At 30.2% G+C, this 17,170-nt stretch overlaps 1 protein-coding gene across 4 annotated transcripts; it reads right to left on the reverse strand.

Annotated features, from left to right (window-relative positions):
- Nucleotides 1-4,781: 4,781 nt before the first annotated feature.
- LOC140663954 (diacylglycerol kinase epsilon-like) lies at nt 4,782-11,674 on the reverse strand. Of its 4 annotated transcripts, XM_072888571.1 has the most exons (12): nt 10,708-11,087; nt 10,376-10,437; nt 9,655-9,887; nt 8,911-9,118; nt 8,682-8,815; nt 7,523-7,670; nt 7,237-7,454; nt 7,016-7,155; nt 6,760-6,928; nt 6,504-6,684; nt 6,292-6,428; nt 4,782-6,213 (listed from the first exon to the last, which is right to left on the reverse strand). In XM_072888571.1, the coding sequence occupies exons 3-12, from the start codon at nt 9,841-9,843 to the stop codon at nt 6,094-6,096; spliced, it is 1,644 nt and encodes a 547-aa protein (XP_072744672.1). In that variant the 5' UTR covers nt 9,844-9,887; nt 10,376-10,437; nt 10,708-11,087; the 3' UTR covers nt 4,782-6,093. The 4 variants fall into 4 exon arrangements, with proteins under 4 accessions (XP_072744672.1, XP_072744673.1, XP_072744676.1 ...); XM_072888572.1 differs by lacking the exons at nt 10,376-10,437; nt 10,708-11,087 and adding an exon at nt 11,521-11,674; XM_072888575.1 differs by lacking the exons at nt 8,682-8,815; nt 8,911-9,118 and having other exon boundaries at nt 10,708-11,090.
- Nucleotides 11,675-17,170: the final 5,496 nt, after the last annotated feature.

Genomic DNA, 17,170 nt, shown 5'->3' on the forward strand with positions numbered 1-17,170 from the left:
ATATATGGAACAAAATGTTAAAAATTAAATGTCAATCATTAAAAAAAAACTGTAATATTTATTTATTAATATTATAAAATATTCCTAGGAACAAAAAAAATAAATTACACAAAAATAAAAGAAAAAAAATAGTTACACACGGCGAGATTCGATTCAAGGATCTTGCAGTTACAAAAGAAGAAGCTAGCAATCAAGCTACCGGGGCGCTTCGATAATGCTTTATCGCAACGTCTTAAGAAATGCTGGCAAATCTTCAACATTTTTTTTCAGACGAATGCTTGAGAAGCGCGTTCTCTCGCTTCAACAGAACTTGTTTCTAATTAAGTACTACAATCCTCGTTTGAATCGGTGAGGGGCACGTCGTATACTCGCCTTGTCAGTTTGACCTGCTCTACCTGTATATGAGCAGTTATTACCGGACACCCTGTATAATATAAAAATGTATTGTACCTCTCAGTGCACACTGTAAAAAAGTGTAATGTATTATATAAATAAATAAGTATAAAATGTACATATTTTCATTATTTATCGTATAAGTTTACACTTATTATTTTTACGCTTTTACATATTTTTATGTAATACATTACATTTTTTTACAGTGTATAATAAAAATGAGTGTATATGTATGTGTTGTCACTAAGTACTTGCAACGCAAGACAAAAATAATCAAGTAAGTTATTAAAATACAAGATAAAAGTAATTTATGAACAAATATGTAAATATCAAAGTAATATAATAGTACCATAAAATATTACAATTGTATATAATACATTAATATTTTAACATTATATATAATATACAAATATGAATAAATTTGCATAAAATATTTTTGTTGTTTTGAATCACCTTGTATAAAAGATAAATAAAGTAATAAAGTTAGAATAGTCTTTTATCTTAGGTTACATTAACATTTTATATAATAGTTGCGACAAAGGATTTGAAATTCGCCGCTCTTTATATGCTGCTTAACGAAAAATGGTGACTTCTGCCAGATTGGCACAACTCTACTTATAGGAACTCTAGTACTTTCTTCCCTCTCTCTCTCTGGAACTTTTTAAACAAAAGACTAGACCAGAAATAAGTTGGCGCTGTAAGTTCATATTTTTTAATAAATTATAGCTCAAACGATTGCTCCTGCATTGCTCCCTTAGAATTTGCAATTGCTCCATTATTAAATAAAATATTTACAAAAAACGTAAAGCTTTCTTGGAAATATGTATTTCCCATATCCTATTGCAAGTATATCCAACATAAAACGATTGCTCCTTAATTGCTTTTTATTGCTTCACCGTAACATTCATGATTTAAAGCATTATTAATAAATAATTAACAAATTATTAATTGGACAAGTGACAACGGCGCCACCTGTCGGCCACCGATCGGAACTACAGGGCTCAACAACGGGAATCTTCAAACACAAAATAACAATTTTATTGTTTATAATTATACTTCAAAGAATTTAACAATGATTTTTTGATAGAATTATTGCTCCACCATTTCTTTATTAGAAAATTCAATTGCTCCGTTTGTAGCATTACATTTTCCGATGCAGTAACTAAACACTTTCTTGGAAGTATATTTAGCAACGTTTTTTTTGGCACAATTTCATTTTATAATTTTATAAAATATTAAAATATTAATGCACATCAATGTAAATTATTAAGTTAGGTTTAGAGTTTAATTCATTGTAAACCTAGAAATTAATCAATCACAATTGAGTTTAGAAAAGAATCATGAATATGATTAGTTAATTTCTTAAGTCTTACGTTTTAAAGTCTCATTGTAGACTACGCTTTAGATTATATGTACAATTATAAAATCCTGTTTACAATAGGTTTACAATAAATTAAACTCTAAACCTAATTTAATAATTTACATTGATGTGCATTAATATTTTAATATTTTATAAAATTATAAAATGAAATTGTGCCAAAAAAAACGTTGCTAAATATACTTCCAAGAAAGTGTTTAGTTACTGCATCGGAAAATGTAATGCTACAAACGGAGCAATTGAATTTTCTAATAAAGAAATGGTGGAGCAATAATTCTATCAAAAAATCATTGTTAAATTCTTTGAAGTATAATTATAAACAATAAAATTGTTATTTTGTGTTTGAAGATTCCCGTTGTTGAGCCCTGTAGTTCCGATCGGTGGCCGACAGGTGGCGCCGTTGTCACTTGTCCAATTAATAATTTTTAATTATTTATTAATAATGCTTTAAATCATGAATGTTACGGTGGAGCAATAAAAAGCAATTAAGGAGCAATCGTTTTATGTTGGATATACTTGCAATAGGATATGGGAAATACATATTTCCAAGAAAGCTTTACGTTTTTTGTAAATATTTTATTTAATAATGGAGCAATTGCAAATTCTAAGGGAGCAATGCAGGAGCAATCGTTTGAGCTATAATTTATTAAAAAATATGAACTTCCAGCGCCAACTTATTTCTGGTAAGGACTAGCCCTTCTAGTATAGGATAGAGATCACTGGACGAAATATAAATATGCCGCTGTAGTCACCATATTAGGTATCGCACCAATCAAGACGGACGCAGTTGACGTTTCTCTATTATTTAGGTAAAAATATGTTAAAAAGTTGGAAAGGTTAAATCTCTCTCTCTCCGGGACAATCCGGGACGTTTTAATGCGGGACAAAGGGCTCAAATCCGGGACTGTCCCGCACAATCCGAAACGTTTGGTCACTTTACATTTACATATTAAAATCAGAAATAAATTGAGTTAGGATTAAGTTAATTTTCCTTTCGTAATGGGTGTAGAAGGAGGGACTGCGCGTTTACTAAAAAATTTATTTATTTTTATCATAAAGTAAAGACATATAGACAGGAAAAAACAAAAGCTTTCTTTTATGGTAATTAACAAACGAGGAAGAATGGGACTCCATCCCTTTCCTATAATCTCACCAGAAAGTAGTAACCTGATTTTTTTAAGGGGAGAGTGCAGGGACAGAGGCTGTGCCTCTCCTTCGTCCACGCGTGACAATCGTCAACAGATTCTTTTGTAGTACTCTTTTTTCAAAAATAACAAATTATTACGATATATTTTACTGTCTAACTTAAATTTTTTATCTCTTGAATCAATAGCGTCCTCCACTTGATTCTCGCGGGAGATTATTTAGAATACCTCCTCCTAAATAATATATATATTTAAGTAGTGATAAAATCTGTGAGATGTGACATTTTCTCTATATTTTCTAAGCATTTTTAACATTCTAAAAAAATAGACTTAAAAAAATGTTTAATAAACATTGAAATATCTTTATTCTCTTATTATTTTATTGATAATATATTTTTATTATAAATGCGTGATATCAATAATAGAATTATAAAATATTTAACATATAATATTCATATTCATGTCACAGACTTAAAGGACGGAGCGTTATTAGTTCAAAGTTCAAAGAGGTGAAGCATGTCCACACTTATTTATATAAACCATTATTGCTGTCATGTTCTATTATTTAAACAGATTAAGTAATATTGTTATTTATTATTATTTATTCCTCGCCTTGCAACTTAAGATAACTTTTGGATTATACTTTACATTATTATACTTTTACCTTATTTTCATCTTCTATTTCTCACATTTTCATTTTATATTTTATCATACTTCTTTCCTATAACATTTTGTTAAATTAAAACATAAAACCTACAATTGAAAACATAAACATAAAATTTTAATTATGAAACGAAAACCTCAACGTCATCATAAAATATTTAAGTCTTTTGTTCTTTAATCCTATTACATTCTGTTTTGTCACTTATAGTTATCCACTTTCTCCTCCTATCATCTTTTTATCTTTTTCCTTTTCGATTTTCTTCATTATCTTCAGACATTAATAATTAATAATTGGCATCTTCAAATTTATCTCTAAATCACTAAATTAAATTTAAATTTAAATCTGTATCTATATTTAAATTTAAATCTAAATATAATGTTACATCCGGTGGATATCACGATTTTTTTCTTTCATAAATCGAATATTGAAAAAACCAAAGGAATCTGACAAGCGAGATTTAATAAATCAATAATAAAGCATAATAATAGCAGACCAAGAAATTAAAACGATGTGATAGAATTCGATGATCGACTATCAGATTAAGCTCTTCTGTATTTCTCTTTCTTGTTTTGTTAAATCATCCTTAAGTCATACTCCTTTTCTCAGGTCTTTCTTTCCATTACCTCTCTTTTTTTGCTCCGAACTGTCTAAGGTTGTTATTACTACTATCCTATTCACCTTGTCTCTTGTTTTAAATGTTTTATTTACTTCACTCCAGAGTCTTCATAAATTCCTGTTTTTCCAATGTCTTGCTTTCTCCTTGCATTTGCATTTTCGCTGCAGTTTTGCCCGTTCTTTCAGCTATTGTCCTCTTAACTGCTTTCCCCCCCCTCTCTCTCTCTCTCCTCTCTCCCTTCCCCTCTCCCTCTCTCTCTCTCTCTCTCCCCTATCTCTCTCCCTTTCTCTCTCTATCTCTATTAACCTTATCTTGCTTTTCTACCTTCATTTTCTGGTTAATTTTCTTCTACTTTTTTCTACTTCTTTTATCTTCATTCTCCTTTCTTGTTCCTTATTTTTTTTATTATCTATTCTATCTAAATATTCATTATAAATTCTTTTACTATCTAACTGTCCGTGTATAATTTGCGCCATTTCAACTGAAAATTTCTATGAAGTAATATTAAATATATCCAGAAAAAAATAAATAAAATAAATATAAAAGATAAATGACAGAATATAAATAAAGGAGAAAATACTTAGATATGTGCATGAAATACATATGGAGATATACAATATCCACGGCTTATATAAATATGAAGGTTTTTTACGTTACGTTCCAAAACATCCTCGCCGAGAAAAACTTTACTGAATGTAATATAATATACGTTACGTGTATTATATATTTCGAATGAAATTTTCCTCGGAAAGGATGTTTTAGAAGTTAAAATTTCCCCGCACCAGTGCTTCACTTATCATATCCATGATATATCGTAATGTTCCGTTTTTTAAATCTGCGACTCACGTACATTTTCTTGCAATAACATTGACTAGAATTGTTCATCTTCACAATATTTTACAATATATTTTAAACACCATCGTTTAATAGTTAAATTATATCCGGCCTCTTATTACTAGCATATACAGGATAGGCCATTTTAATCTTTCCACTGAAATATCTCAGAATCTATAAGTTTTAGACAAAAATGTTTCAGACAAAAGTTGTAGGGTTGAGGAGGCCATAAGATGGTACCATTGGTTTGACCTTGAAAAGTCATTTGAAGGTCATGTGAAGGTCACGTCGATTTTTTTAAATGGAACACCTTATATATTATTGCATATTCTTATAGCTTATCTCGAGAGCTTTCCAAAACACTATAATCAAATATTTTTTTGTGAAGTACTTTTTGAGTTATAAAGCTTCAAAGTTGCAATATTTTGACATAAAATACAAGATATCTCGTAAAATATTCATTTCTTGATTATCTTACCCTAATACTTTTATGCACAGAATAATGAGACGAATCAATTGACGTAATTAAAATACATAATTATGTTAAAGTAAAAATGTGTAACTGCTAGTTGCAAATTCAGATTTTTTCTTAAAGATAACCATGTGTTTTAATTACACCACTTGATTCATCTTATTATTCTGTGCATAAAAGTATTAGGGTAAGATAATCGAAAAATGAATATTTTACGATATGTTGTATTTTATGTCAAAATATTACAACTTTGAAGAGTTATAACTCGGAAACTACTTCACGAAAAAACATTTGATTATAGTGTTTTGGAAAGCTTTCGAGATAATCTACAAGAATATGCAATAATATATAGGGTGTCCCATTTAAAAAATTAAACATGACGTTCATGTGACCTTCAAATAATTCTTCAAGGTCAAACTAATGGCACCATCTTATGTCTCCCTAGAAACCATACAACTTTTGTCTAAAACTTATAGGTGATTCTGAGATATTTCAGTGAAAGATTAAAATGGCCTACCCTGTATATGTATACTAATAATCGAACAGTACAAATAAATGCTTTGTGCAAATTGATAATATAGTCGCATGTACTTAAAAATTATCCCTCATCAACATAGATGCCTGATTGCAGTATGTTATATTGAATTCACAAGGATGCTGATACCAAGGCTCACCATCCACTTGCATGGCGCATGATCGCAATAATTTTATCTGAATGACAACAATATTTATTACATGTATAATTGTGCAGATGTGAGATTTTTGAAATTGCTAAAACTTTAAAAATACCTTCACTGTACTAGCTTGACCGATCCTGTACGGTTTCGATAAACCTACTTGTAGCTGGGCCATGTGGAATGAAGAATAAAGAGCCACTACTTCTAACTTGCCATCGTTGATACTTTGTATTCCTGAACTTTCGTCGTCTATGAAATAAATATAAATAACATAATAATGGTATTACTAATTGTAAGATATTTGTCTATCTCGATTATATTAACCTTCTGCTCCCATTTTCCATAAATCGACACCAGCTGCCCAAGAGGGAATGTTAAGTATTACTACGCTTTCAATGGAAGGTAATTTTACCCTCTTATCGTCCAAATAGACTTCCAAATGTTTATCAAGATCTTTGCATTCTCTTTCGACGACTTGTTGTGTGCCAAAACACAAATACAACAACTATAACAGATACAAATTGCTTTATTCAACCTGCATGCATAAAGAAAAGATCTATTTATTTAATAAAGAAATTACTTTGTTAAATATCTTATGACTGAAGAGATAAAATCGGCTCTCTCTTGTGCGATGAAAATTCAAAGTAACTTGTGCGTCGACACCCACACTTATGTAATTGTACATAAATAAGGTTCGATACGAACCTCTTAATCCTAGGCCGCCATATGGTTTTATTATCACGGACCATCTAAATCGTATAAGCTTCATGTACATCTAATTAAATGTAATGTAAAGAAACGAAAATATTTCATTTTTTATATGTACATATATGTACCTATCAAGCATTACTTTCTCTGCTCTTTGTACCTTCTCCAGGATCCTTTCTGGATTCCAATCGTGTTCCTCTCCCCATCCTAATACTCTAGATAAATCATTGCCTGTCCCCAAGGGAATTATTGCTACAGACGGAACAGGCTGTGTCATAGAAAAACATTTGTTTGACTTGTATCTATGCGCAAGTAGAAATATGTATTTATATTTTTAAAAAATGTATACTTTCAACTCAAGTTTATGAATAGTATTCAGTAACCAGGCGATGGTTCCATCACCACCGGCTACAAGTATAGTAGCTGGGGTTTTTCCTAACAAACGACACCATTCGAGAGCAGCGACCGGATCGCGCTCAGCTAAATCCATGATCTGCGCGGGGTTTAACAATCTTCTGAACAAAGATAAAATTTGGCTACCATCGTTGTTCCCAGATTTTGTATTTCCTACACGAGAAAAAATCTTGAGAATACATATTTATATTTTTATTGTTTATTCTTTCTCTTTTATTTACCTACAACGATGATTGGATTCCAATCAAGCCAATTCGGTGGTATAATAGAACGAATATGTAACCTGCGTTTCATTGTGCTACGTCGATTTATCACCTCCAAACTTCCTGGTGGAATAATCATTAATTTGAACTTTCCGAAATCACATATCTAAAAAGTGAATATATTTATCAATCTGTTTTACCTTTTTATAATGAACGAAATCAAAAGTTATCGCTGCAAGGTGCCGATGTAGCACTATTTTAAGATTGCTATTTTTATTATTAAGACATTTTATTAAAATCAAGAAATTCTAATAAGAAAAATTTTTTAATTATTTATTAAAAAACAAAGAGTCATCGCAAACAGCTTGTGTAATATGATTAAAACCTGCTACTCACAACCCAATCTGCACGGAGCCAGGGTCGTGTTATAGACTTGCTAGACTTCTTCTTTTTTGATTTTTTTGGCCTCAACTTTCCCTTGTTAGGGAATTTAGTGAATGCTGGCCATTAACTGGTAGATGAGTGTAAAACTTGAAATTAGAAAATTAATGTGAATGCTGTCGTGAGAAAAAAAAAGTAAAAAGACTTGTTAGACGACTCGATTTATAACTCTCCCGATATTGGACGGTTGGTCGGGGCAACCATACGATTTCCCGACTCTCTATTCTAATGCTCTGCATCTGTTGGATCGTGTGTAGAACAATTGAATCAATTTTCGACACGACTACATGCTGTGACGTGTCTAATAAGATTCATTACGATCATATACAGTAGTTCATTAAAAGTGTCATAATCCATCCGTAGAAAGTTTTTAAAATCAACTGAATCTAATTCTTTAAGAATATTAATATGACTAAATTTTTTTCTCTGTAATAATAACATTTCAACCCAATATTTTCTTTTTCGTTTGTGCATCAGTATTTCGTTTTGTGGCAGTAAACTCAATTCCGATTTTCTTTAATTTAGAAATTGACGGAGCCATTTTTCACACGTATTTGCAATGCAGTTAACCACAGATTGGATCGTGTGGAGAGCAACACCCGATTATCCCTACCTAATTACCCTGCAAATCGGGTCGTGAGTAGAGGGTTTAAGGCACAATGACACACAATGATTCTCTACAGATATGATGAAAGAAATGAAAAAGATATCAATAAAAAATATTATTAATTATTACTTCAGAAAGGGCAGGTTTACAATCTTCATGAACACATCTCTGACACCAACAACACCACCAGTCCCAGAGGTCGGGTTCGGACTCTTCACACTCTTCTTTACAGATATAACACATGGCATCAGTTGGTAAATTACCTTTAGACACAACGAAAACAAAAATATATATGTATACATATTTAAATATTAAAATATTTAAGAGGACATGTATATTCGTCATGTTAGTAGCACACCTTTGACCCAATGATGTTTCATTGGTTGGTCATTATTAGAAGTTATCGCTTTGCATTTTAGCTGTTTATTGGCAAGCTTTAGGCAACCTCGATCCGCACACACACCACAAGAATCACAAAAAAAACCAAGATTCCATAATAGAGCCTCACAAATACTACAATAATTCGCTTCTATATCTGGGAGAATCACGTACCCGGATTTCACTGCCTGATGATCAGATTTCATCATGTCATGATCTAATAGTTATCGAAATATGATAAATATTTTGTAATCATATTATGGTGATACATATATCATACAAGTTAACGTGCACATGAGAAAAAATGTAAGCTCACATATTGATGATGTAACTCAACTAATGATAATCAAATACTGACTAAAATAATTAACTATATATATATATATATATATGTAATAATTCTATATATCTTTATGTTAAATACATTTAATTATTTTTTCAAGACACAAAAACTAGCTACTTTTATCATATTATAAATAATATTTTATAGACTAAATAAATATTCCGATTTATATATGACACACAAAAGATTATGCAATGATGTAGAAAACTATTGTTATTATGTCTACCTAGCAAGTAGAAAAAACACTATATTTAAAAATAACGATATAGAAATTATTTGAAATATTCGAAAATATTGAATTTATGGGTATGAATAATAGTTTCATTTTATTACTAGAAAAAACGACTTATCAAAATATCTGATAAAAATTCTTGAAAATACCTTGGTTATTTCACTCATTGGCTTCCAATTATGTTCCTTTGTAATATCTCTAATCTGAATATGACTACTTATTAGGTCTAACTGGATATAACTATTTATGAGATATCGGAAGAAATACATCGTTAATACAAAGAAAATCAGTATGGACAATGTAGGTAGAACAACAACATTCAAGTCTTCGTCCCACATAATATCAAATAATGTTTTGTCAAAAGTTTCCAAAAATTTATGATCTGAAATTAATGTAATATCAACTATAATAAATATATCCTTTTTCTTATAAAAAAGATCTTATATTCTACTAAAAGTACAAGATATTTAAAAACACTCATATTGTAATTAAAATCTTATCTAATGTACTCTTAACATAACAAAACTAATATTTTTGGAATAAATAATGATTTACCAATAGATTTATTTACATAAAATATGTCCACAAAATAATGAAAATTATTTATGAATATTTTTTTATAATAAATTAAATTAGTTGTTTTATATATATACAAAAAATAGCATGAGTCATGATGACCAACTTATTAAGAAATTATAAAAAAAACTGTTTTTGCTGTTTCTTTTAATTTTATTATATATATTATTTTTTTAATATTTGTTATTAGACATGTAGGAGTTAAATACAAGTGCTTTCAATTGAAAGATATTCCTCTTTAAGAGGTATTGATATTATTTTCTTAATATCTATGTTTTCTTATCCTTTTCATACCACTATAAACGATATCTAATCCATAGAACTTATACTAAGGCAGGGGCTCTGAGCTCTGATACCTGGTAAAAAATTTGTTATGTATAATCATATATGACCATATAAAATTATATAGAAATGTATAAAATTTATATAAGTTATGTATAATTATATATAATAATATGACTTGTTGTATAATTATATATAATTTTATATTAATGTTGGCTAAATGTCAGTCAACGATAATACAAAATTATGCATACTATACATAACTATACATAACTTATACAGAATTTTATATATTTCTATATACTTTTATTGTTATATATAATTATATATGAGAAATTTTTTACCGGGTATGTATGAGGAGGATCAACAGAGAGAGCAGAAAACATTGATGATGAAAATGACAGACCTATAATGTGGAAATAGTATAGAGCTTATATTAATGAAGGGGCCTTACTTATATGTTAAACATAGGAGGGTGTACTAAAGAAAGATTGAAAAGGAGATATATTCTATTTCTTTTTTTGTAATCCTCCTATGGGTTATCTTCATAAGAAAAAAGAATAGCCTATACAAGATGACTACAGTATAGATCTGTTTACTATCTAATCAGGTTATCTGCTTTCTCTGTCAATCTTTCCAGTAAACACAAAGCAACAGTAATGTAACATCAATGTTATAATTTCTCACTCAACAATGTAATTGCAATATAACATGCTTTGTACATAACATTTATATTGTTGAGTGGAAAATTATAACATTGATGTTACATTACTGTTGCTTTGTGTTTACTGGGTTATTTCAGTATGCCAGGATCCTTCCATTAGTATAAACTCTATGAGAAATAGGCTGTTCTCCTTCCCCATGAGAACAACACGGAGTAGGGGTTCTACAGCTGGAAATGAGACAGAAGATATCTACTTCTCTGTTAATTCTCTTTAAACAGACTTGTCTATACTCAACATATAGACAAAGTTCTTCCATTAAAATAAGTTATATAAATGCAACTAACATTCGTTTTATATAGGAGCATAAAATTACGTGAATGTGATAACTCAACTTTATGAAAATGATAATTTGTAATCTCCTCACAATAACTGATTTAATCTTACAAGATATGATAATAAATAATATATAAGATAAATTTAATTGCTACTTACTTGTGACAGACCTGACAGTTACTTTTCTCAAGTCATTTATATATATTACATATGTATATTTATATATTTTACATGTATATCGTACATATGTACTTGATATTGTTTAACCTGTCAACTACGTTGTTTACAGTTTACAATGGCTTCGTTCAGCAGAGAAAGCAAATCAGTGAGAGCTTAGTGATTCTTTATTGTGATTGGTTCTTGCATTTAGACCTTCGATGGATCTAAGTGCAGAAACCAATCACAATAAAGAATCACTAAGCGCTCACTGATTTGCTTTCTCTGCTGAACGCAGTCAATAGCTACGTTCAGTAGAGAAAGCAAATCAGTGAGCGCTTAGTGATTCTTTATTGTGATTGGGTCTTGCATTTAGATCTTCGATGGATCTAAAGTACAGAAACCAATCACAATAAAGAATTACTAAGCGCTCACTGATTTGCTTTCTCTGCTGAACGCAGCCAATTTCTACCAAGATTGCTGGTCATGTTTACTAGGAATAGAGCTGCGTTCCGATATTCACTGTCAGTACTGAAAATCTATAATTTATGTCACGTACACTATAGATTTTTAATACTGGCAGTGAATATCGGAACGCAGCCTAGATATCTTGATTCCTCTCGATTAGTCGAGGTTCGATATTTTTCGATATTTCAAATTAAAAATCGAATATTCTTTCGATGTTTCCAAATTTGATTAATCAATTTTGTTTTTTCTGCAATGTTATTAACAGAAAGAAGCTTCCCAAGTAGCACACATTCGTTTCAAAAACGTTTCACAAATGTTTCTGCGAAACGTTTTAGAACCAGCTTTTGAAAACGTTTCTGATTGGTTAAAATGTCCACTTAAAAAACGTCATTTTCTAACAAAAAAAAAGTTTAAGAAACTGTCAAAATACGGTTTTCTTCCTTTATTTGTGAAAAATTTATTTATTCGCAGATTCAATAAAATAATGTATATATGGATATAATTCATCTATTTTCATCATGTTTGGAATCTCTTGTTGAGATTACATCAGAAGTCAAATTGACAAAAAGAACATAATTTAAATTATAGTTTTAGTGTCTGTTCCTTTAGGCTTTATATACATGTTATTAAAACTTGAATACGAGTTATTTAAGTCTGAACACGCCACGTAGCGGCAAACAAAGGAACACGTATTATAAAATAGATCTTTTTTGTCTTGTCGAAAAGATGATCAAAAAGACATCTTTTGGTCGACTAAAATTAATTATGACTTTTAGAAGACATATTTTAAAAAATGACTTTTTTTGTAGATAGAAAGATATTCTTTTAGACATCTTTTAGCCTTGTCAGAAAGATAACTTAATAAAAAAGACATCTTTTCGTCATCTTTTAATTGTCTGTGCTATCTGGGGATCGTCTTAATAAGTACAGTCTTAATAATGTGTATATATATAATTTTGAATTAAAAAATTAATTTTTGTTCTATTTATAGAAATGTAAAAAATACGTTTCTTAAACCATGATTTTAAAAATGTTTCTGTTGAAACGTTTCTTATTAGTGCTTGACGGTTAAAAAATATTGGATACGTTTAGAAAACGTTTATAAAACGAACATGTGCTACCTGGGTAGTTATTTAGTACAGCACTGCTGTACTAAATAACTAACCAACAGTCATAACCATAAAATGTCTATGCATAAAATATATAATATAACCTACAACAGTAATATTATAATATAATTATAACAATTTATAGATAAAAATATTAAATATGAATGTGATCATGAAACAAAAGGATACTTTATTAAATTATTTAAAACAACATCCTGAATTAGTGACGGGTAGAATTTATTTATACAGATTTATATTCTTACATAAAATAAAATAGACAAACTATAATGAATTCAAAATTCCATACATGAAAACTATTTTTATTTTAAATTATATAAATCATAATACCCCTTGTCCTGGCGTTCGTTGATTTCCACAAGACCTTTGATACAATTGAACTAAAGGCAGTCCTGAAGGCACTCCAAGAATGCAGAATAGACTATCGATACACCAAACTTATTCACAACATCTATAAAAACGCAACAACGATGGTGAAACTGCACAAAAATATCAACCAGATACCTATTAGACGTGACGTAAGACAGGGCGATACGTCCCCTAAACTGTTTATTACAGTTTTGGAAAGTGCCTTCAAGCATCTTGACTGGAGCCATAGAGGCATAAACATAAATGGTGAAAATCTTACAAATCTACGCTTCGCAGACGATATAGTGCTGATCTCAGACAACTTAGGGGAAATGAAACTGATGCTACAGGATCTGCAAAGAGTATGCACAAGGGCTGGATTGAATATCAACGTCTCAAAAACGTTAGTTTATGACGAATCTTGTTCCCAGCCAAAACATAAACATAGACGGAAACGAAATCGAAAAATGGACTGTTATACATATTTTGGCCATGAAATTCGAATTTCAAGAGATAACCCAAGTAGCACATATTCGTTTCAAAAACGTTTCACAAATGTTTCTGCGAAACGTTTTAAAACCGGCTTTTAAAAACGTTTCTAATTGGTTAAAATGTCCACTTAAAAAACGTTAAGGGAAACGTCATTTTCTAACAAAAAAAAAAACGTTTAAGAAACTGTCAAAATACGATTTTTTTCCTTTATTTGTAAAAAATTTGTTTATCCACAGATTCAATAAAATAATGCAAATATGGATATAATCCATCTATTTTCATGTTCTGAATCTCTTCTCGAGATTACATCAGAAGTCAAACTAACAAAAAAGACATAATTTAAATTATACTTTTAGTACCTGTTTTTTTAGGTTTTATATGCATGTTATGAAAACTTGAATACGAGTTAAGTCTGAACACGCCACGTAGCGGCAAACAAAAGAACACTATATTATAAAATATTATAAAATATTATAAAATTATATTATATTAGTATATTATAAAATAGATCTTTTTTGTCTTGTCGAAAAGATGATCAAAAAGTCATCTTTTCGTCGACTTAACGTAACTATGACTTTTAGAAGACATCTTTTAGACATCTTTTAGTTTTCTGTGCTATCTGGGGATCGTCTTAATAAGTACAGTCTTAATAATGTGTATATATATAATTTTGAATTAAAACATTAATTTTTGTTCTATTTATAGAAACGTAAAATATACGTTTCTTAAACCATGATTTTAAAAATGTTTCTGTTGAAACGTTTCTTATTGGTGCTTGACGGTTAAAAAATATTGGATACGTTTAGAAAACGTTTATAAAACGAACATGTGCTACATGGGAATCAAACGTGCGAATTAAAAAGAAGAATTACTCTATCATGGGCAGCTTTTGGGAAACTGAGGGAAGATTCAGGAGAAGTGACATCCCATATACACATGAAGAGAAAAACTTTCAACCGCTGTGTCCTACCGGTTATGACCTATGGCGCTGAAACTCTAATGTTAACAACTGCAATCGCCAAGAAGCTTAGAACAGCACAAAGAAAAATGGAAAGATCTATGCTTGGAGTATCCTTTTACATAATCATACGAAACGAAGACCTACGCGCAAGAACTGGTGTTAAGGATGTTGTCCACATCATAGCGTGACTCAAATGGGATTGGGCTGATCATGTCGTCAGAATGCAGAATGACCGATGAACAAAACGAATACTGGAATGGATACCGCGGACGGACAAAAGATACAGAGGAAGACCACCTACCCGCTGGACAGACGACATCAAACGAACAATGAACAACTAATAACTGGATCCAGACGGCGCAAAACAGACGGAGATGGAGAGAGATAGGGGAGGCCTATGTTCAACAGTGGACGCAGAGGGCTGTTTGATGATGATGCTGATGAAATCATAATATTTATGTAATTTACATTTATGTTTTCCTTTATAATTTCTTTATTTTAACGTTTTTTGCTAAAATTTTTTATTTTCCGATATAAAGAAAGAAATTGTGACTTTGGAATTTTTAAAGGACTGGCGGCATCACGTAATTGTCTTCTTTGTATCCTTAATAAATTTCTTTTCTCATTTATAGCAGCAATTTGCAAAACCCATCACGCAAGAGCCATACTATATCTAATGATGTGCAACAAATATTATTAAAAATATATACATATAATTATTATTATAATTATATCACAAAATCTATAACCTTTTTCCTGTCTACAATGCAATACTACAAGAATATACCCAGGTAGCACTGTTCGTTTTATAAACGTTTTCTAAACGTATCTAATACGAAAAGATACGTTTAGAAAACGTTATGAAACGAACATGTGCTACTTGGGTACTACATTTATTCAATTCCAAAATATATTTATTAATTCCCTAGATTTCCGCCTTTCCTCCAGCAAGCTCCGTAAAGTTAGCCGAACCATTTCGATTTTTTTATTATTAAAATTAACTAATCGTTTGATGGTCGTCTGGTGGTCATTGGTAGTCCAATTAAAACGTTTGGTGGTTAATCGTTTTCTTTAAATTAAATAATTAAAATTTTGATGTAAAGTTAGTTAAACATTTTTATTTTTCGTTCAATCGAGTTAAATAAGAGCTTATTCGATGCAGAATCGTTAGGTGGTCACGAATAAATTCTTTACAACGTTCGGTGGTCCATAGTTTATCCGATAAATGAAAAAAATCATGTACGGAAAATGACGACGATGACTGTAAAATAGCCGGACCAATACATTATTTATTAAGCAATTTTGTTCAAATTAATCTTACATGATAGAAAATCGTTTGGTGGTGATTAGTAGTCCAATTAAAATGTTTGGTGGTTATTAATTATTAGATTATCACAATTCCAAATTCTTTTAAGGCTGATTCACACTTTATCAGAAAAGCAGAAAGCAGACAAGCAAAACCCAATCAAAACTCGCGGTGGTAGAAAGTTTATTAACACCAAGTTTATTATTTAGTCAATTTACTACCAACGCTAATCGTTTTCTCAAAGAGTAAAAAGCAAAGAGTAAAAAGAAACAGGAGGGAGCATATGGCTCAAGCTAAACGGACGGAAATGCCTATATATACCAGCATAAAAGTAGACACTCAAAATGGCTGCTTATGGGCGCCAAAATTGAATGGCTTTTCGGAGATGCTGGAAGAACAAAGTTTTAAATATAAATATGGAATATACTTAATATTTTTAATAAAATCAACTCAATAAAATTAAATTGAAATATATAATTTTAATATGCAACAAATAAAATAATATATATTAATAATATTAAAATTTTAACACATTGTTTACTGTCCTTTAAATAGTATATCTAAATAAAACATTAAATCCTTGTTATTATATTGATAACAATTATTAACCGATGAAATGTTATTCCATAATTTCGCTTTGTTATGCCACAGGCTTGACAATGCACCATAATTTTATTTCACTATTCTTTTTTAGAATTAATAATTGTGCAAAATAATACGCGCATGCGTGTCTCTCTGACAACAGCAGCAGACGATGCTAATAAACGTCAAAAAAGTAGACACTCAAGATACATAAAGTACATCTTGGAAAAGAACGCTTAGATAGGAGTGCATAGGCTTCGCCCCGTCCCCATAAAAAATTATGACAAAACTTGAGAGTGTAGAAACTATCAAGGTTGACAGTATTGTGTGGAAATTTCAATGTATAATTTTAATTCAATCTATGTCCGA

Source organism: Anoplolepis gracilipes, chromosome 3 (assembly GCF_047496725.1).
Source record: "Anoplolepis gracilipes chromosome 3, ASM4749672v1, whole genome shotgun sequence".
Lineage (NCBI taxonomy): Eukaryota > Metazoa > Arthropoda > Insecta > Hymenoptera > Formicidae > Anoplolepis > Anoplolepis gracilipes.